General features: G+C 34.5%; 1 protein-coding gene across 2 annotated transcripts in view; it reads right to left on the bottom strand.

Moving 5' to 3' along the window:
- Positions 1-775: 775 nt before the first annotated feature.
- The window catches only part of LOC136035193 (TBC1 domain family member 15-like), a 104089-nt gene continuing 81109 nt past the window's right edge, over positions 776-23755 (bottom strand). For both annotated transcript variants that reach the window (XM_065716777.1, XM_065716778.1), the window contains exons 9-13: positions 23406-23604; positions 17052-17269; positions 11522-11854; positions 8384-8520; positions 776-2989 (exon numbers count right to left, since the gene is read on the bottom strand). In XM_065716777.1, coding sequence (XP_065572849.1) covers positions 2890-2989; positions 8384-8520; positions 11522-11854; positions 17052-17269; positions 23406-23604 — 987 coding nt within the window. In that variant the 3' untranslated portion in view covers positions 776-2889. The remainder of the gene's footprint in view (positions 2990-8383; positions 8521-11521; positions 11855-17051; positions 17270-23405; positions 23605-23755) is intronic.

The raw sequence follows: 23755 nt of genomic DNA, 5'->3' as shown, positions 1-23755 counted from the left end.
TCCTAAAGCTTTTTTTTTACAGGATTCTCAGATTTTTTTGTTTTTTCTACATTTAAATAAAGAAAAAAAAAATCAAAAGTATGGAACGAAACTTTATGAAACCTTACAACTTTATGAAAACATCTTATAAAAATGATACAAGGAGCATAATGATAGGGTTGACATTTTATGAAAGATTCTCATGACGCAAAAGCGTGGGTACCAATTAAGAGGCAGGGGGGAGGGAAGAATTATTACCGATTTTTTTAGGTAGTTTCTTTACTATACAAAAATTTTAGGAAATATCTTTTCGGGTCTTCATTAAAAATAGAAACCCCCCCCCCCGTATGTTTGTGAATTGGCATCCCCGCGTTGAAGTATATAGATATAATACATTCCAAGACCACACTGGCTATACATGAAGTACGAAACCAAGAAAGGAAAGGATATAATAAATAAGAATATAATATAATAACAAATTTGGCTATAGATACAGACACAGGAGATATTTCCTAAAGCCCAATTTACAACAACTTAATATTAAAAGACTCTATCAATATTTTCACCCATGTCCTCATATTTAGGACAACCTGTCCTCATATTTAATGAAAACCGAAATTTCAGAAAGATGAAATCTATTACAAGGCAAAGAATACTTGTTCAATCTAATTGGTGAATTCTCTTTCATTGATTTCTGGCTGGTTTTTGATTCAGTATCTTTTCTCATTTTGTCCAATTCAATTCGAAAGGTTAGATTTAATTATTGTTTTTTTTTGCTTTTGTTTTCTTTTTTTTTAGCACTGAGGACGACTTCACAGAGGTCCTTGTCAAAATATTTGCTTGTTTTTCGTCTTCATATTTTGCTACTGGCTGACAAAATCCTCGTTTTTTCACCTATTTGATTTAATTTTTCATTTATTATATCCTTTCTTTTCTTGGTTTCATACGATGGATATAATCTACCAGATATATAGCTTAAACTAGTATATAAATTGTCAAAACTTAAAATAAAATATACGCTCATAGTATTTATGCATTAAAAATGGTAATTTTACACAAGAAAGATAAATAGCAAAAGCAACTCTTATGTAGCTAAGACAATTATCGATTATTAACGTTTATGTTCCTTAAGACACAAGCGATTCTCCTGGTTTCGTCTAGAACCTGAAACTTTACTTATATCATATCATACGTTACTTATATCATAACGTACTAACGTCTCATATCACAGAATATCATAACGTTACTTATATCATACTTATATCAGGTTTGATTATTTTAGATCTCCAAATTTAAGGTATTACTTAGACTGAAAATTTCCTTTTTCCGCGCTTGTCATTGGCTTTGCAACTTTTTTTTAAATGGAAGAAATGAAGTTTGGCAAGCAGATGAAGTTGAAGTTCCGCTATTAAATGATAGAAAAATTCTCGACTTGTTCTCAGAATAGGAAATCTGTCAGTTGCAGAAAAGTAAAATAACAGCAACTTGGGTAAAGCACATAAACCTTAAGAAGGAAATGGAAACAAAAATATAGAGGTCAATATTAAAAAAAAAACAAAAAAAAAACTCCTTCACACATAAAGCTGTTATAAGAATATTTTGGAAGGCAGGAGAGTCCCCTGCCAAAACTTATAAAACCACAAACTGTTTAGGATGATTTTCTGATTTTCTAACTCAGACACTAGCAGAAATGACCTGGAGTAAAGAGCGAAAATGTATAAAAATTTATATAAATCTCTATCAATATAGAATCTATAAATATTGAAATATAAATATTGAATTTGTAACGCTAAAACAAATCAGGATCTAACAAATTAAACTTTTTCTTCTTTGAATCCCAGCGCAAACACTTTAACTTCTTACAAAGGTTCAAGGTAAAAGTGTATAATGAAAATAAAGAGGTAAACACCATTGTTTACCTTTGTGACTAAACACCTACAAAGGTTCAAGGTAAAAGTGTATAATGAATATAAAGAGGTAAATATAAATTTGATCAATTATTTTGTCATCAGAAAAAGACGAATCTCTAGATTTTTTTTTTGGCAAATTTTCTAGGTTTTTATTTCAAATTTTATTTTTCTAGGTGAAAATCTAACTTAGACATCTTTTAGGTTTGCAAGAAAATCACTGAAGAGTGATTTTTTCCAATTTGAAATGAGATAAACAATTTAAAATTTGGTGCTCCAGGATAATAAATGTCGTTTTCATCAAGACAACCTAAATTCTTAAACTTTTGTGTTTTCGTAATAGCAAGAATCCTTATGCCTGTTTATATCCCTGTAGGAATATGTTTTATCTCAGACAGTTTACCAAACTTAAAATTCGCCATCAAATTTACCTTGTTGAAATCTACCCTCCCAAACCGAGGTCTTGGAGTGGAAGGGGCAGTTGGCTCTCTGCCCCATAGGAAATTACGCCCCTAGTTGTAAGTTGTTGCACTGCTACCAACCGGCCATAATTTCATCGGCATTATTTACTCCCGATTTTTGTCTTCAACTGTTGATGATTACAGGCAGTTATTTCTAGAATTTTTAGCGGTCTTCAGCAGACGGTTCTTTTAGAACATCTGCTTTTTAACAGATGGCAGCATAGCTTATTCAGAGATTGTAATTAATTAAAATTTCCAGTGCGTGCACTTTGTACTGGCATTTCTGTGCAAAACAAAGCCCTAACAAGTCCTTTCCCCCACCCCCACCCCATTATTTATCAATACTATAGATTAATCAACTACAAACTTAACTCTTTTTCTGTTCATTTTATACACTGATATTCAAAATTTAGTAAGGAAGAAATCGGAAATTTTATGAGGAAGAAATGCTTCTTCGTTTGAGTAACTTCTAATTTTTGTTTAAGAACATTAAAAACTGAGAAAAAAGTCCAGTATATAGAAAATATTAAATCATCTGTTGATTACACGTAATTTAGATCCAATGACACGTCAATATTCTCTTCTATCATTTTATCCAACTGAGCTCTTGGAGACGTTACATCAAGCAATGGAGTTGTTGACCTGAAATAATTTCAAAATATAAATGAATAATATGTATTAATATAATATTTGTATATCAGAATAAAATTTAATATAGCCATTAAAGAGGCACACAGGGTTATCAGGGAAATATCTGAAAAGAGACACATATATTCAAAGAAAAGGAAGCTATTTTATGTTTTTAAAATTTTTAAGGGGACAAGTTTTTAAAATAAACACAGTACAACCAATTATTTTAATTTCGAAGATTTTCAGAATTCTTCCAAACTTTTTTTTACTGTGAAAAAACACCCGGGCATTGGTTATTCTACTTTTAACGTTTTCACTGCATATACCACCTTAACTAACAATGCTACCAAAGTAAGTGAACCTATCCACTTGATCGAACGCTTCGTTTTTAGACGTCACCTTTTCATCTTCAATTATTCCCAGCCTTGACGACTTAGTCTTCTTAACATTAATTTTCCAACCTATTATAGCACCCCAAACGTGTTGCTGTTAGTAATAGTAGCATTTAAATTATATAAAAAGAGTCCTGAATACAAACTAACTTTGTTACTAACAATACCTATACTAATTACATATGATGTCCTTGCGCATCACCGTCATTTGATGATTGTTACTAACCATAACTATGCTAATTACATATGATGTCCTTGCACATCACCGTAATTTGATGATTGTTACTAACAATACCTATACTAATTACATATGATGTCCTTGCGCATCACCGTCATTTGATGATTGTTACTAACAATACCTATACTAATTACATATGATGTCCTTGGCAATCACGGTCATTTGATGGAAAATACATAGTAGTTACGATAGTTTGTTATAAACAACAAATGTTTAGTAATGTCATTAGAAAGCTGCAAACGTCTGAGTGTGTTTGGCTCTACTGGAAAGCTGCAGAAATACCTACAACCATGATTTTACTAGTGTTTAGTAGCATTATAGTGCAGTTACACAAGCCAAAAGCATTGGGTAAACAAAATAAGTGATAATGACCTTGCAACTTCCTTAACTTCCATGAAACTTCAGATTTACGTTCTAAAATTTGTCTCAAAAGGCTATTCATCCTTTGATAGGCATGTATACACCTCTTATACACCTTTTGATAGGCATGTATACACCTCTTATACACCTTTTGATAGGCATGTATACACCTTGATAGGCATGTATACACCTCTTATGTTGAAGGAGGGTGTGTCCTTTTGGTGGTGATAAAGCATAAAAAAAACAAAATTACAGGAATCTGGAAATCTTTAGCAGAATGTGGACCAAGTGCACTCCCCTTCCCACTCCCGCATGTGTATTTGGGTGAAAAAAAAAAACACGTACTCTTTAAGCTTTGAAAGAGAATTTTCCATTCTTTTTCATGTTTTAGGACAGTGTGGAGGTAAGGGAGGAGAGCGGCGGGTATCTCAATGAGTGCCTTTTACTGCATGAACTCTTAGTGAGCCTTCAGATCGATATATAAAAACGTTTGTGGAATGGGGCTGTAGATGGGGTAGACATCAGTTTCTAATCTGTCCTGATTCCCTGGACCATTTTTGTCCTACACCTATATTATTGGTGTCAGAGGATGAAAAATACTTGGGCGGGGTGTGACAAGTGCCACATTGCTCTTTTTTGTATATACAATGTTTACTGTCATCATGTTGCCCGGAGGATGCTTCACCCCCCCCCCCTAATGGCGTCCATTTCGAACATTCCTATAAAAAATTTTGTTTGGAGATGTAGCCTTTAAAACAGTGGAAAAAGTGACTATAAATAATGCTTGATACTCCAACATCTAATCCCCTGAATAGATATTTGAGCGTTGCTTTTTCATGGTTAATTACCGTCCTTGAAGTAGTGTTTTAAGAATATGGAAAAAGGAATTCAATGGATCGAGCAGTAGCCCTCTTTGGCATTTAGGAAAATCTTGGATAAATCTGTAAGTAGTATATAATATTCAAGTATATTGATAATATATATAATATTAAATATATAAAACTGATAATGTAAAATAAAGATAATAAAAAATAATGTAAATACTAAATAATATAAACACTGATAATATAAAAGTGTAAAAATTCATTTAAAAAAAGTTAAATAGATAATTTAAGCATAAAACAAACATAAATTATTTGTAATAGATAAATGAAACCCAAAACAAATAGAAACAATACAAACAATTCCGTCAAACTTAAAAAGAACAGGACTTACTACAAGCTGGAGTCAGATGAACGTGCCTATAATCGTTAACGTGCCCTATGTATATGAACGTGCCTATAATCGTTAACGTGCCCTATGTATATTAACGTGCCCTATGTTTAATAATCAAAATATCTTTTGCGCGTTACTGAAAACATTTTATTTCAAGCTGTGTTTTATTTGTCATAAGATTAAAAATAAATCATCATAATAGCCATTATTAGAGAAAAGAACAAATAATTGGATTGCCAATAAAATATATGCTGATATTCTTTCTTATAGTCTCAGCAAATTTGGATTTATTAGCGTTATAAGAGGAAATAAGAAAGAGAAAATGTTTTTAATGTAATACGGCTTTCGTAAAGTCTTTTCTTTAGAAAGCCTAGGGGCCGTCAGGCTTAACTCCTCTTTTACTGTTCGTTTTAAGTTTGACTGGATCGTTTATTGTTATTTTGGAACAATTCGGGCTTCATTTATCTATTGACAATGATTTATGCTTGTTTTACGCTTGAATTACTGTTTGACTTTATTTTTACTTATCTTTGACTTAATGCGACCCTAGTTTTCCTTGTAAAGCTTCTTTTGAGGATTTTCTAAAGTCAGTTTCAATTCGTTTAAAATCAGCGAAGGCTACTTTATGGCTATAAGAGTAATCTCCCTAGACAGCAAAAATACATTCAACCCCCTCTCCCCCAAAATTTCATGAATTGACAACAATAGCCTATCCTAGAGATATATTAGCCTAGTCATTAGAATTAGTCTAGTTCTGTTAGTCAGCCGATGATTGATTGTATGAGATTGATGAGTTCTGTTAGAAAAAATACGTTCACCCCCCCCCCAAAAAAAAATCATGAATTGACAACAATAGCCTATCTAGAATTAGTCTAGATATTAGACTAATTCTAGTCAGTGTTAGTCCACTCAATGTTAGAATTAGTCTAGTTCTGTTAGTCAGCCGAAGATTAATTGTACTTATTCAGGGGGCTGGGAGTGTGAGTGAACAAGATGGAGAATTGATAGCCTTAATCTAGGGTTTCAAGCAATAGAGATTATGATAGTACCCGTTTTAAGCTTTTTAACCTTTCCACTCCAGAAATGGCACCAAGAGTGTCATATTAAGGTACCGCAAGTCACTGTTTATGGTGTTGTCGAGTCAAATTTATAAAAAGCACTGAAATACAGAAGGTATCTTTCAAGTGAATCCATGAACAGTTTTTTTCTGATGTTGCAGTTCTCCCCTTATTGTCAATGTCAAAGGTGAAATTCAATTCTGACTAATTTTAATATTTATTACTATAGTGAATTATTACAAGATATATTTACTATAATTTTCAATATTAAATAATATTATTAATTCAGAATGATTAATTTCATTATTTAAGCAATTAATACAATCAATGAAACTCATCATTGTTAATTTTAATTAAATTAACAATTACTGTTAATTTTACTAATTCACACTTTTATATTTAATTTTCAATACACTAAGTAAAATAGTTTCAAAATTACATGTAAACTGTTTCCATGTTGAATACTTTTCTCGACATACGTGAAGTTACTTTCGGAGGGATTTTGATTTTTGAATTTAAAAAGGATTCATTATTAAATTTTCTATCTAGAAATATTTAGTTCAAGATGGCATTTTCCAAGGTGTATTATTTCTTTCTAGCTGACGCTCTCTTCCGGTCGTCAACAAAATTTTCTTCCACTTCTTTAAAAAAAAAATTAACGATTCTTCCACTCTTCAGGAACTTCTCTTATCACAGCTCCTACCTGATTACGAAAATATAATACAACTCAAAATTACACCCCTTAAATATAGATTCCAAACCACAATACAAACTTCGTTGATTTCGGTCACAAATCTGACCTTCTTTTTAAAATCAGGACTTATTTTTGTAGCCTATTTGACACTGACTAACTATGATTCCATGGAAAATAAAAAAAAATATCAGATACGATTATTAAGAGGTTTACAAATTAAATTCCGATTCCCCGAATATCTACAGTACAATATTATCAGAAATTAGTTTTATCAATTTAAAAACAGTAACAGTAGCGTAAACATATTTTTCAATATCTAGGGGAGTGAATTCCTTCTTTGTTCTCTTTGTTAAATGAAAACAACAATAAAAACAAGCAATTTTTAATTACAACACCAAAGAAGATATTTTTCGGGAAAAAAAATATCCCCAAAAAGGGTATTCTTTCAAAACCTATAGGAGGCAAAAAGGTAGGAGTACAGTTCTCCTGAAGCCCCATCACCCAGCTGATACCACAATCAGAAATTATAATATAAGTATAGAATTAACGACATTTAAGTGGCGGACATGGGCTAAAAAAATCCTTACCCATGTGGCAGTTCGGAAGAATTTGAAAGATAACCTTTCCTTTCCCTTTATAATAACTTTTCCTTTTCCATCAGAAATTATAATATAAGTATAGAATTAACGACATTTAAGTGGCGGACATGGGTTAAAAAAAATCCTTACCCATGTGGCAGTTCGGAAGAATTTGAAAGATAACCTTTCCTTTCCCTTTATAATAACTTTTCCTTTTCCATCAGAAATTATAATATAAGTATAGAATTAACGACATTTAAGTGGCGGACATGGGTTAAAAAAATCCTTACCCATGTGGCAGTTCGGAAGAATTTGAAAGATAACCTTTCCTTTCCCTTTATAATAACTTTTCCTTTTCCATCAGAAATTATAATATAAGTATAGAATTAACGACATTTAAGTGGCGGACATGGGTTAAAAAAATCCTTACCCATGTGGCAGTTCGGAAGAATTTGAAAGATAACCTTTCCTTTTCCTTTATAATAACTTTTCCTTTTCCATCAGAAATTATAATATAAGTATAGAATTAACGACATTTAACTGGTGGACACGGGTTCAAATAGCCCATGCCCATGTGGCAGTTCGTAAGAATTTGAAAGATAATCTTTCCTTTCCCTTTACATTGTAAGGTCCTGGTACATTTCGAAACGCATTTTTTTTTTATTCTCATCCAACAGAGTATTTTAATGCATATCATCAGACAGTGATATTCACCATTTTCAATTCCCTCCCCTCTCCCGCTAAAATAAATAATATACTCGCAAGAATTACATAAGGATTACAATAAAGGCGGGTGCCTCCGACAAACACCTACCCTAAAAAATGCACCATTAAATTCAATAACGTAGCTCAAAAATAGGCAAATACTAACCTATCAAGTGGTTCAAGTCCAACAATTGCTCTGACATCGTTCGGTACGTTAGGGGAGGCTTTCACTTGTTCATAAATTGCTTCTGCTCTTGTTAGCAGTTCTTCAAGGTCCAAACGTAAAGCTAAGTCATTGGCATGCTACAAAAAAAAAATACTTGTTTTATTTTCTATATGTTTCATTTTCATTAAACCATAAGTAAAAACAATTCAAAGACAGGGTATATCGATCAAAATATAAACTCAAATCATTGGCCAAGAGTCAAAAGCGATTAGAGGGAAAGCAGCTCTCCCCTACGACCCTCATTCCCCCAAAGACATCTGGTAAAAAAAAAGATTTAGATAGTTGTTTTGTTCAGCATCGCTGAAAGGTCTAATAATCATACCACTAGAGATGAGACCCCCCACCCCCCGCAGCACTCTCTGGGCAAGGCTGTAATTTGCCCATTTTTTTACATATAGTATTTGTTATTGGGAGAGCGGGAAATGTTTAACTATTTGTGTGGTGAAGCTTTCAGGGAATATTAAAGAGAAGGGTTGTGTTCATACATGGTGTCAAAAGAGCATGCTACCAGTATCTTAAGGACGCCTGAAAAAAATTTAGTAAAAATTTTCAGGTCCTGATAAAGGAGATTTCAACTGACCAAAAGACAATATGTGCATATTAGTTTCGCTATAACTGCTACTTTTACTACATCTACTACTGCTCCTAATAAGGTTAACCAAATGTTGAACTAAATATAAGAAAATACAATGTTGATATTGGTAGTAAAAGGAACGCATCATCAATGTCCCATGAAGTGTTTAAGGTATTAAGTTGAAACTTCCAGGGCATGCTAAGAAAAAAACACACACAAGAAGCATACTGCTTACTGCTCGTACTAATGTTACAAATCCGACTACCGGTACTACTTAGGCTAAGGATATTAAGAAATCACTATTAATAAATGAGAAGCACCGATCCATCTACCATCCGAAGCACCGATTCTACCATCACCGAAGCACCGATTCTACCATCACCGAATCACCGATTCTACCATCACCGAAGCACCGATTCTACCATCCGCATTAATCAGCAGACATACTAGGCATTACAAGAAACTGGAACCAGTCAAGTGCCGTACGAAAAGATTCGCAAACTCCTTTGTACCATATTTCCTAAGTGCATTTAACAAGTGCATTTAACAAGTGAATAAATGTAGCTAACAAGTGACCATTTTGTGATTGTAAAAGTAGCGTAATTTAGCGTTCATTTTTGAGCGCTACGACAGCTATTTCATTAAACAAATACAAATAAGGATTATTAGTTTTCCTTAGTATATAAATTACAAATTCTAATTAATTTTGTAATATTGAGTAATTAAGCTATAAGTTAAGTAATTATAACACCTATAATGTGTTTTTTTCTGGGGAATTGTCTAGGGATTTTTTTGCTAAAAAACTAGTCAAGCAATATTAAACTGGAACTAGTCAAGCAAACTCCTTTGTACCATATTTCCTAAGTGCATTTAACAAGTGAATTGAAATTTGTGCCATATTTCGTAAATGTAGCTAACAAGTGAAAATTTTGTGATTGTAAAACTAGCGTAATTTAGCGTTCATTTTTGAGTGCTATGACAGCTACTTCATTAAACAAATACAAATAATGATTATTAGTTTTCCTTAGTATATAAATAACAAATTCTAATTAATTTTGTAATATTGAGTAATTAAGCTATACGTTAAGTAATTATAACACCTATAATATATGTTTTTTTTGGGGAATTGTCTAGGGATTTTTTTGCTATAATAATAAATAACACCTATAATATTGGTGTTTTCCAGGGGAATTGTCTAGGGATTTATTTTTTTTGTCTATAATAAGAGAAATGTTGAAGTAGATAGAACGCATTTTGCGAATAAAGGATGACAGATTGCCAAAAATCATCCTTGTCGGTCAACCATCTAAGGCCAAACGAAAAGCTGGGAGTTGTAAAGGGGGAGGCTTTGAATTAACTGAGATGGAGAAGGAACTTGCATATTCGGGTTGGCCTCAGGTGGCTTGGTGCTGCAGTGAATTGTAGTAGTTTGGTAAACGTTGTTGAATACGTATAATTGTAAAAAACTGTATTTTTTTTTTATTAATGCTGATTGATTTGAGCTTTTACTGTGAGCAACTTATTTAATAAGAATGTGCCATTCTAACCTCTCCCTTTTCACTTCATCCTTCTTCGTCTCTTCCCTTCTCTTACTTTTATGGTTCTTTCATATTATGCCACACTTTATAGCTTCATTCCCCATATCATAGCTTAAGAATTTACGTGCGTTATGTTGTCTTTTGAACAATGCTTCATTCTCAGTTCAAAGTCCTTTTCCATGATGTACAGTATTCGGTTTTGGGTTTTTGACAATGAAAACTCTCAATCATTGTTGCAAACTTCCACATGGTTGTCAGGATACTTCATCTTTGCACAGAGGACATATGCAAATCCCTTTCATTTTGGTGTGGATAGATGGGGTTGGCTTCTTTTTTATCAGACACATTTTAGAGTGTCCATGTATACATCACGAAAAGATTCGCGAACTCCGTTGTACCATATTTCGTAAGTGCATTTAACAAGTGAATTGAAAGTTGCACCATATTTCGTAAGTGTATCTAATTACTGACCATTTTGTAATTGTAAAAGTAGCGTAATTTAGCGCTCATTTTTTAGTGCTACGATAGCTATTTCATTAAAAAAAATACGAGCGACTACGAACAAAAAAATAGTAAATAGTTTAATAGTTGTTAAAACGTCAACAATTGGGTTGTTTATATATAATAGTAATATTTTAGGTTTTAGTTTTGTATTTTGAGGGGGAGGGGGGAAGGGACTGTATGGCTTTGTAATATTTTTGTAATAAAATTAAACTTATAGAATTGCAAAAAGTCAGATTATACTAGTAGCTTAGTAGGCCGTATTTTTTCAACACGATGGCTATTGCATGTTATATTTACAATATGAAGATTACAGCGTGTTAAGGGAGATAGCAACCGCAGAAATACTATACAAAAACATTTTTGGGTTTGATTAGAGGGTTCTATATTACAATCATATATTTAGTTGATCAATCGACCGTGTAATCGATAGAATATATTATCAAGATTCATCTTAAAACATACCTTTAATATTTCAGTAAAGCCAAATCTATTTTCAAGAATCATCGACCTCTGGGAGTCTAAGATAGCAAGAGCCAATAGCAAATGGAAATTCCTCGGTACTTCCTCACTATCCCCTTCACGGCATGCCCAGAAGATATCCCAAAGCTTCAGCAGCTGGGGATATGTGAACTCCCTTTTGAACAGAACTAGGAGCCATCGGAAGCAGAAGAAAAGATTGCCAGACTCCCTAGACTCCAAATAAGACCAAAGATGAGGATCAACAATTTGCAGTAATTGGCTGAGGTGATGTAGTTGTGACTTCATCCCTAGTTGGTCTAAACTGAAATTGTCTTTCTGCAAAATAGAAAAAAAAAGGTAATTGGCTGAGCTGATGTTGTAGTAAATTCATCCCTAATTGGTTTAAATTGAAATTGTCTTTCTGCAAATAGAAAAAAGGTAATTGGCTGAGCTGATTTAGTAATAACTTCATCCCTAATTGGTCTAAATTGAAATTGTCGTTCTGCAAAATAGAAAAAAAGTAAACGAATTAGTGAAAATGATGGACGCATTTCAACTTCGCTGAACTACAAATAACTCGATTCTGAATAAAATTCAACTGAAGCTTGAATTCCTGGAATCTGACTAAATTTGAAGTCTGGTTATAAAACGCTGAATTCGGGTTTAACGAGAAAACAGGTTTTAATTTCCCTCAAATCTGATGAAAGTAGAAATCAGGTTTCAAATTTCTGCAATCTGATAGGTAAAATCAGTTTTTAAATCTTGAAAACACAATACAATTACAGAAAATTAAAGGAGTTATTATTTACCAGGTGCCATTTAATTTTGGAAAAATGATCTGGAATTACTGGACGATATTACCATTTAATAAATGCCATTATCATGTACCGATTTCGATCCAATGATCTGGAGTTACCAGATGCTATAACTATATATCAGATATCATTTAGTTTTGGGAAAGTGATCAGCAATTACCAGATGCCACTATCATTCACAAGATGTCATTTAATTTTGAGGACGATTAGAAATTACAATTTTGTGATCGACGTTTTTTGTAAGGGAGCTACTCATTCTAAGGCAGCTACTCATTGTACGAGTAGTACGTTACACGTTGTGCTTTACAACATGAAGTAGTAAAATTCTTACGTTATAAAATTCCATTTCAGCCTACTTTGAGATCTGACGGTTAAAATTAGGGTCAAAATTAGCTTTTTTCATTCTTTTCATTTTGTTCCATTTTATTCATTATCAACATGCCTAGCTCTTAAAAAGTAGTTTTAATATGTCTAAAGTTTCTAGTTGTTTTTATGGGTTTTGAAAGGTTTCCGCTTTATACTTGCTTTTGTTTGTTGTTAGTTAGGTAAGTGTGGTTTATTTGACGTTATCGGAGTCAAAATCTATATTCTACTACTACTACTGCTAACAAATCACTGCAGCACAAAGCCACCAAAGGCCATCACAAATACACAGCCTCATCCTCCATCCTAATCAATTAAAAGCCTCCCTCTTTACACCCTCACAGGAAGTTACCATTCCCTTTAAATCTTTGTTTACGATAACCTCCCACTCCAACCGTGGACAACCTGATTTTTGTTTAGCCCTAGATGGTTGGCCGACAATCTTCGATAATCTAACATCCATCATCTGCAGAACGTGCCCTGGCCATATCTACCTTTTTCTTATTATTCCCTAGAAAGCGGGATTGAGACAAATATTGTACAGCCTACTGTCCGAAATATGGTCAGTCAGCCGGGTACCCAGAGCAATCCGTAGGCAATTTCTCTGGAAAACATCCAGCAAATTTTCATTAGCTTTTCGCAGCGCCGATGCTTCAGGGACATATTTGACTAATGTCATTACTGTAGCTTCCAATCTTCTAATCTTGATTTGCAGACTTATCTTCCTATTCTTCCAAACATTTTTTAAACTTAAAAAAAAGGCACCCTGACCCATGGCTATTCTAATTTTAATGTCGTCAGTGCTCCCACCATCCGTACTAATAATTTCCTAAAATCGCTCGGTACTTCCCCTTTTTTTCAAAAATCATATTCATAATCTTCAGTAACTTATTTTTAACCTCAGAGCCACCATATTTAAGAAAATCATTTACAACAATATCAGCACCTGGGACCTTATCATCTTTAATCATTTTAGTACTGTCACTAATTCTTCTTTAAAAGTTCTGATTGTCTACTCCCTCTCAATTTATTAACATGCCAGTACAATATTTTACTATTATGCCGTCTAGGCGCACCTTCCATATCCTTGGCAATTTTATCCATGGTCTCCACTTCACACTCTCTTAGTTCATTTTTTAATGCTTTCTCTGCTTCCTTTACATTCCTCTTATTTTCATACAATCTACAACTCAAATAATTCTTGTACAAGCCCCTCCCCTCTCTATTAAACATAAAGCTTTTTCACAAATATTCCTAGCTGTGTTCCTAACTTTCTTCCCTAAGACACCATCAACAACTTCACAAAATATTTTTCTTCAATTATTCCATCCATTTTCTATATATTTTTTAAAACCCACCTGGTGTGTGCCCGGGAGGTTAACACAGTTGTCCTGTTGGCTCTCTCAGGCCACATCTGATGGCCCCAAGTCTGGAAAGTGTCGAGGGTTGGCCGACAGGCTAATAGCCGGTCGCCATGAAAAACCAATTATTACGGAATCAACGACGAATGGCCTCGGAATTTTGACTGATCTTGAGATACTGAACCCTGAACGTCCCCGGACACAATTTTTGACTACGAAAAATACTTTTCGAATTGGATTTTGGAATGCTAGAAAGATTACCCCAGATACTTAGCCGGGTCGGACAAATTATGTGATAAGAATTCTTGATAAGTATCGGATAGATGTGGCTGCACTATCCGAGAAACGAATTTCACAGTTTGAGACCCTTGAGTGCGAGAATTATCATGTGCTTATTCTGGGAAACAGTGCATTGATGTGGCTGGAGTGGCACTGGCTCTAAGTGGTGCAGGAAAGAAATGCCATCCTCATTGGGAACCAATCAACTATCGTTTTCTGAGAGCGCTTTTTGCGACTACCCAGGCAAAAATGACGTTTATAGCAGAGCATAATTTACACACTGGTCTCAAACTGTGAAATTCGTTTCTCGGATAGTGCAGCCACATCTATCCGATACTTATCAAGAATTCTTATCACATAATTTGTCCGACCCGGCTAAGTATCTGGGGTAATCTTTCTAGCATTCCAAAATCCAATTCGAAAAGTATTTTTCGTAGTCAAAAATTGTGTCCGGGGACGTTCAGGGTTCAGTATCTCAAGATCAGTCAAAATTCCGAGGCCATAATTTAATATTTGTAATTTACACACTGTCTATCAGTAAAAGCTTTTATGGGGCGTAATTAATACAATAAATATAACAGTATGTAAATTACAAATAAAACATTCCAATTCCAGGTTCCAAATCCAAACTCAAATATAAATTGATTATACAAAAATGTATCTATGTCTCTTTACCTGAACCCACGAATTTATCCAACTCAATCCATATAAAATTTCTATTACTTAACATTACATCCACTTATTCCTCCCTTGTATTCCACCCCCAAGATTTTTTACTAGTTAATTTAGCTGCGGTCCTTTGCCTCTATACAGTATTGATTTCATCCTGACTTGTGCTTATAAGATTGACACTTGTTTGGGAACTAATATGCAACATATTAATGTTTGAAATTTTGACCTAACCCTAGTCAAGGTGTTGTAAATAGGATTTAATCTATATTAAACTTAGGATTTGACCCCCCTCCCCCAGGCATAATTTTTTTAATTTCTATAATTTCTTGAAATTTTTTTTAAAAGTCCAACAAAGATTTCAATTATTTTCGTTCGATCAAAAATATACTATTGCGCAGATGGTCAAACATATGCTCTGCTATGATTCTGATCTCTATGATCTGCGATCTCTATGCTCTGCTATGATCTGCGCAATATACTATTGCGCAGATGGTCAAACATATGCTCTGCTCTGATTCGAAATTTTCTGGGTTTTAATTTTTTTTTTAACAAATATAATTCTTAAACTACTTCTTAATACACCCTAAATCGCCCTTAGTCCTCTATTTACCATTATATCAATGTTGTTACCTATCTAACATTCGATGAAACCTTACACCCTAGGTATGAAAACATTTAAAGTTTTCAATTCATTGGTGTTCACGTTTTTTTCATACAGGATTCACGGCTTCAGCACAAATGATGACAAGTCGCTAGTCCTCGTAATCACGCTAATTACTTTTAAGTGTTTATTATGCCTTCTCTAAAATACTTAAGGAAAAGGATTTTCCGGATTACACCTCGGAGGCCACTCCGTATGGCGATGGATCATTGAGCGAGACGTGTCTTCAAGTATTCTTGGCAGGATGTGCCCTGAACAGGACATTCTTGTCGAGCTGTACTTTGTCGAGTTTATCGCAAAGCCTTTATTCTATCTGGAACAAGTCTCGACACCTCCTAAGATGGAGGATGATGCATGTATTTATAGAAAATTGACATTGAAGTAGCGTCAAATCAATCCTGGATCGACTGCAGGGGTTGAGGATCAGAGTTGATACAAATTGTTCGGCGCACTGCTCGGTTTTGGACAAGTTAAAGAGGAGCAATATGGCTAGTTGGAGCGACAGCAAAGAGAGGACATGCATATTCCATGCCTAGTCTGATACATGACGTGAATAGTGTCGAAATGGACTCGTCAGGGAGGAGGCTTCGCATATTATGATGACTCTTAGTTTTCAGAAGCAGGAGGATCTCACTTTGCGGAGGTGTTCAACCCACATGAGACCTGACGAGAAATGAACTCCAAAAAGGTGTAGTGTGTCAACTCTTGTTACTGCCTTTCCTTTAAAATAAAAGGTGGGTGATCCTTCACATTCCGCACCTTCGAAATTAAGAGCTCTTTTGCTTTTGATGCTTTGGAACTGACAAGCCACTTATCTGCACACACCTCGTTTTTTTTTTCAAATGGGCTACATGCTCCTTATTGGGACCTTCGTTTTTCGCGATGGAGATCATTGTCGTCGTGTCATCAGCAAAGTGGTGAGGTTTTTTCAGATGGCTTTCCCCTAAATCATTTATGAACACCAGGGAAAAAGTTGGCCCTAGAATACTTCCTTGGGGTGCTCTGGCCTAAACCTGGCATTCTTTAGAAATGAAGCCACCCTCCAAAAATGTTACGCACGGATGTTCTCTCTTGGAAAAATAGAATTCTTTTCTGCGCTCAAAATAATTCAAATAGATCAAACTGATAACCTGAAACTTTATAAAGGATTGCTTTAGACCTATCAGGATTTTAAGAAGCTAAAAAAAATCGAAAATATGAACTGAAAAAAAGAAGAAAAAACAAAAACAATAGAAACAAAAAAAGTGACGACATGATAATAAGTGTAGAAAGGCCAGCTATCAACCAATTTTTAAACAAATGGGCAACCAATAGACATACTTTGGCAAATAGCCATAAAACGAAAATGACAACCAAATATGATAAATAAATAAAAAACTTACTATTTGCTCGAGAACCTTGACAAAACACCAAAACGCATCCACTTCGTTATCCATCACAAAAAGAATTGGAGCTAAAATATCGCTCATTCCTTGAACATAACCCAGGTCAAAGTTGTACATAACATAGGTCATTAGAACATCATGCAACAGCTCCAAATTCGGATTGCGATCTCCCCCATAGTAGGCAATATTTCGATCTGTTCGGTTGACATCTTTTTCTACAAGAAAAGTTCAAAATTTTTCACAAAGGTACGAGTTGACGATATTCTTAGTTTTTTAAAGAAGCCTATTTAACTCGTGGAGCCACAGACACAAACTAGTAATAACAAGAATAGTAAAAAGTAACTCCAACTTCTGGCCACAGGCCCCAAGACAAACTTTTTAAAAAGGTTGAGGGGAATTTATTACTAGTTATATATTTTTAGATTTTCTAGCAACAAATTAATAGCTGATTTAACGCTATACTACTAAGATGAGTAAATTGCTAAACACGATGGAGACAAAATAAAGTATTCTTGAGAGGGGCACATACTTTAACTATCATTTCTCAATTATTCTTTTTCTTGAACAGCAGTAAAGCAAAAACCTTCTTTTTGAGGAAACATTATCACCAACAGGTTAACAGAATTCCTTGCAAAAGGAGGAAATTATTGGCAAGATCTGGAGCTTTTCTGGGAAGCTTCAAGGTAAGGCAAGATCTGGAGCTTTTCTGGGAAGCTTCAAGGTAAGGCAAAATCTGGAGCTTTTCTGGGAAGCTTCAAGGTAAGGCAAAATCTGGAGCTTTTCTGGGAAGCTTCAAGGTAAGGCAAAATCTGGAGCTTTTCTGGGAAGCTTCAAGGTAAGGCAAAATCTGGAGCTTTTCTGGGAAGCTTCAAGGTAAGGCAAAATCTGGAGCTTTTCTGGGAAGCTCCAAGGTAAGGCGAAATCTGGAGCTTTTCTGGGAAGCTTCAAGGTAAGGCAAAATCTGGAGCTTTTCTGGGAAGCTTCAAGGTAAGGCAAAATCTGGAGCTTTTCTGGGAAGTTTCAAGGTAAGGCAAAATCTGGAGCTTTTCTGGGAAGCTTCAAGGTAAGGCAAGATCTAGAGCTTTTCTGGGAAGCTTCAAGGTAAGGCAAAATAGACTAAATTTAGAACGTTGGATTGGAAATAGATTCTACCTCGTCATATTCAAATTTCAAATACACAATATGTGCTATAGATGAACACAAAATATTGCAAAAAACGTTTAGCATTTAGCAAAAAACAACTAAGCTTTCTTTGGCCACATAAACCAACTTCCATGATATGTTCACCGAATTTTTGTGAGCAGGCTTGTTCTTTCGTGTAAACTTACTTCACTTTCACTTACTTACTTCACTTACTTCTACTTACTTACCTTCATGTAAACTTACTTCACTTTCACTTACTTACTTCACTTACTTACTTTCGTGTAAACTTACTTCACTTTCACTAACTCACTTCACTTACTTTCGTGTAAACTTACTTCACTTTCACTTACTTACTTCAACTTACTTCACTTACTTACTTTCGTGTAAACTTACTTCACTTTCACTTACTTACTTCACTTACTTACTTTCGTGTAAACTTACTTCACTTTCACTTACTTACTTCACTTACTTCAACTTACTTCACTTACTTAATTTCGTGTAAACTTTCGTGCAACCCTTAGGTTGCAATATTTACGAATTTAATAAAAACTAATTCCTTCGTGCTTTTATACAATTTGACCGTGTTTGTCGACTGATATTAGCACTTGTACGATTTCGCACAATCATACCATCGATGCCAATACATTCGGCTAAATCCCAAATGTCGCAGAATAAGTTACAACTAAATTTTTTGTAATACTCTTTCTTTATCACTAATTGTGGCCCCGTTCCTATATTTAACCAGAAAGTAGTTAACCTTCTCAGATTTCAGCTTTAGATTGACACTAGACACTACTAAATTCTGATGTTTACTTTTAAGGTGAACAACAACACTCTCATATGCCCCAGTATATCGTATCGATTCCGCCAGTCTTCTACAGAAATAAAAAATAAACTAGGAAAAAAAAATGTGGCCCTTTGGTGTAAAGGAATTGTGCTACCTTTTCGACTGATGTTTTTTTACACATTTTTGTCCATTTTTACACAACCAGGCCATCGATGCAAAAAGATTCAGCTAATTCCTAAATGCCGTAAAATAAGTCATAAATCTACCAGAACCCACAAAACAGCAAACAGTTGACTGTTGTGACTGGCATACACGAAGAGGCGAGTCACACTTTTTATGTGTGACTTAAATTTTCTTTTAGCGTCTTTATACGAACATTCAAAAGTAACTACTAAAATTATAAACCTTTTTTTTGTGACATATTTTTGAAAATCTTGCTTTCGGTTAATAGATAGCGATTGACAAATTTAACTGACATGGAATTTTTTTGTTTTTTTCGCTTTGTTTTTTATTCCACTTCTGTTTTACTTAGCTTAAAATTATTTTCCACTTTGAATGATTCAGAGACCAATTTGATCAAATTAGAGAAAGTTAGAAGAGAGCATTAGTTACTGATACTTGATTATAATGTATCAACTATACAGTAGCAAAAACTTCTTGGACCTATTCTCGCTTAATATTTCCCTAATTAATATCCTGTTAATTACACTCAAGAAAGTTAGAATTAACTCTCATAAATCGTCTGCTGACTGAAATTAGAGTCACCTGAACTTAAATCCCCAGAATAGATGGCAATGAGGTGTTGTAGCCGAAATTTCACTCGATTGAAGAATCGAGTCACTTGGACTTTTGCGACAGATGATAATGATAATCAGACGCCACAACGACAACAAGGAAGTGATTTTCTTATGTGAAACCGTGCACTTCTGAAACTAATTTTAATCCACAGTACTAAGGGACAGTACTAATGACACAGTTTAAATGACAGTTTAAACCATGACAGTTTTAATGGACAGTTTAAATGACAGTACTAAGGGACAGAGCTTCTTTCAATGAAAGGAATTTTTACCGCTTTCACAAGAAAACAGTAATCTAAGTTTTGAGAGAACATTAATATTTGACTATCAATAGTATAAAATGGTAATTTTTTGGTATAAATACGCAAAGAAGTTTGCCCAGTTACATAAAACGAATAAAAAAAAATTGTTGTGAAAAGAGATTAAAAAACCGTCTTTCTTTTAAAAGCACACATACAACACTAGAAATAAGAGAAAAGAGGTATTTCCAACAACACGGCACAACACTCAGTGTGCCACTAGTGCAGTGCCACTATGGCACGATACATAATATAGTAGGGATCTAGTGTGCACTTGAATGGATTAATTCTATTGTTAACTACTACAATGGGATTTGCTGTTTAATATTTCTCTGAGACACCCGGGTTCTGAATCCCCCGCGGAAGATTCAAAAGGTATTTTCCATACTTGAAGAACGCTAAACAGATTTAATATTAAGAAAGAAAACGATCAAAAATGGGGTTTTGATCAAAAACCCCTTTTTTTGGGGTTTTTAACCTCAAAGAAAACGATCAAAAGGCGAAAAAAAAAATACTGAAGAAAAGACAGAAAGCGAATATTTCGAGAGAACACCCGCCTCTTTTCTTCAGCGCGAACAAAATAATATAATCAAGGAAAAAGCAAAAGCGAAAATACAAAGGCGGAAAGTACAACAAAACCAATTAAAAACCAATAAAAAAAAATTAAAGATAAATAAAGTTCAATAAAAGAACAAAAATCATAAGAATTAGAATTAAATACCTAACATCAATAAAGTTGCACAAAATTCAGACAAATATGAACCGCCATCGGCAGACACTAACGATTAACTTTCTGTTTTTTCTTCAGTGTTTTCGTTTGGCGTTTAAAAACCCATTTTTGATCATTTCCTTTCTTTATGTTACGGCAGGCCAATGTGGTTTAAGAAAAAAACAGATTTAATTTTTATCCTTTTCATTAGAATAATCCAGAAAGGAGAATCCACCTGAAAAAGTGACATTAAAAAGCACAATAAAGCCTTGCAAGGTCACAAGACGATTGTGCAACCGCTTAAAGAAACAGCATACCCTACACTTTGCGAACTTTTTCAGAGAAATTAGAGATCAGTAATTTAAGCGTAGACTTAATATCAGATGCAATCTATAGGCCAAGATATGCTAGTTGTTCAGCAGAAGCAACTCTGTATCACCAGAACAAGAGCATCTCCAAACTATCAGATGCAATCTATAGACCAAGATATGCTAGTTGTTCAGCAGAAGCAACTCTGTATCACCAGAACAAGAGCATCTCCAAACTATCAGATGCAATCTATAGGCCAAGATATGCTAGTTGTTCAGCAGAAGCAATTCTGTATCACCAGAACAAGAGCATCTCCAAACTATCAGATGCAATCTATAGGCCAAGATATGCTAGTTGTTCAGCAGAAGCAACTCTGTATCACCAGAACAAGAGCATCTCCAAACTATCAGATGCAATCTATAGGCCAAGATATGCTAGTTGTTAAGCAGAAGCAACTCTGTATCACCAGAACAAGAGCATCTCCAAACTATCAAATGCAATCTATAGGCCAAGATATGCTAGTTGTTCAACAGAAGCAACTCTGTATCACCAGAACAAGAGCATCTCCAAACTATCAGATGCAATCTATAGGCCAAGATATGCTAGTTGTTCAGCAGAAGCAACTCTGTATCACCAGAACAAGAGCATCTCCAAACTATCAGATGCAATCTATAGGCTAAGATATGCTAGTTGTTCAGCAGAAGCAACTCTGTATCACCAGAACAAGAGCATCTCCAAACTATCAGATACAATCTATAGGCCGAGATATGCTAGTTGTTCAGCAGAAGCAACTCTGTATCACCAGAACAAGAGCATCTCCATACTATCAGATGCAATCTATAGGCCAAGATATACTAGTTGCTCAGCAGAAGCAACTATGTATCACCAGAACAAGAGCATCTCCAAACTATCAGATGCAATCTATAGGCCAAGATATGTTAGTTGCTCAGCAGAAGCAACTCTGTATCACCAGAACAAGAGCATCTCCAAACTATCAGATGCAATCTATAGGCCAAGATATGCTAGTTGTTCAGCAGAAGCAACTCTATATCACCAGAACAAGAGCATCTCCAAACTGTCAGATACAATCTATAGGCCAAGATATGCTAGTTGTTCAGCAGAAGCAACTCTATATCACCAGAACAAGAGCATCTCCAAACTATCAGATGCAATCTATAGGCCAAGATATGTTAGTTGCTCAGCAGAAGCAACTCTGTATCACCAGAACAAGAGCATCTCCAAACTATCAGATGCAATCTATAGGCCAAGATATGCTAGTTGTTCAGCAGAAGCAACTCTATATCACCAGAACAAGAGCATCTCCAAACTGTCAGATACAATCTATAGGCCAAGATATGCTAGTTGTTCAGCAGAAGCAACTCTATATCACCAGAACAAGAGCATCTCCAAACTGTCAGATACAATCTATAGGCCAAGATATGCTAGTTGTTCAGCAGAAGCAACTCTATATCACCAGAACAAGAGCATCTCCAAACTATCAGATGCAATCTATAGGCCAAGATATGCTAGTTGTTCAGCAGAAGCAACTCTGTATCACCAGAACAAGAGCATCTCCAGACCAGGATCTTTAGCTATACAGCTAAATGCTATAAAATCGGTTTTGATAAGTTGAAGACTAAGCCAATCTTCTCATATTCAACGCTCAAAATGGGATAATTACATTAAACATGTAACACAGACCAGCAAACACTAAAGATAGCATCAACATAATATAGGATTGAGACGATCATACCATCGTAGATGAAAGATGTTAAAGAAGACTACTGTGGTTCAATAGTGGTTTTATTTATTATTTTATTATATTTATATTTATTATATTTTATTATATTTATTATAATTTATTATATTTTATTTATTATTTATTTTATTTTATTTATTTATTATCCAGCGGGACGATGTAATTGCTCCCTGCCATATACCCTTGCGTACAGAAATCATTTCAGCAGATACTTTCATATCCGGACCTTGCGGCACCATACTTTTCACTTTCAGATACGTAAACATTTTTCTAAAAATAGCAATAATAGAACGGTTAACACCACGCTTAGAAGCAGAAAATAAAATTTGTGTGTGAATAACCAGGCTAAACACTCGTCACACATCATGACCCGCATATTAGTGTTTCATTCGATTCTTGAGAATTAACCAAAAGATTTGCAATAGGGCAATGTATATTTGCACGGCCCGCATCCTTTTCAAAACCAAACTGCGAATCTGGTGAGCTTCGAATATCAATATTTGATATTCGCATGTATCCCTAAAAAAGAACATCAATTAAAAAAATACCTATTAAATCTTTTCTAAGCTTAAAGGCAGTAAAGTGGATTTCTTGTTCTAGAGTAATCGTTCTCCACTGGAGTTTCATTCTGTAATAATCATCTGACAGCTTCTTATTCAACTCTTCTCTGTCGACATTCGTCATTTTCCAAGGATAGTAATTGACCAAATATTTCCATGCATCTCGCCTACAGTTATCTTCCAATCCCTATAAAGCAAATGCGGTGTGCATTAATATGATAATATTTATTTATGATAAGTAATAATAGTTGACCAGGTATTTCCACACTTCTCATTTACAACTATATTCAAATCAAGTAAGTCAGATGTTTACAATAGAATACATCTCATCTAAACAG

This window comes from Artemia franciscana, chromosome 14 (genome assembly GCF_032884065.1).
Source record: "Artemia franciscana chromosome 14, ASM3288406v1, whole genome shotgun sequence".
NCBI classification, from domain to species: domain Eukaryota; kingdom Metazoa; phylum Arthropoda; class Branchiopoda; order Anostraca; family Artemiidae; genus Artemia; species Artemia franciscana.
This window is presented reverse-complemented; position numbering and strand designations above follow the sequence as displayed.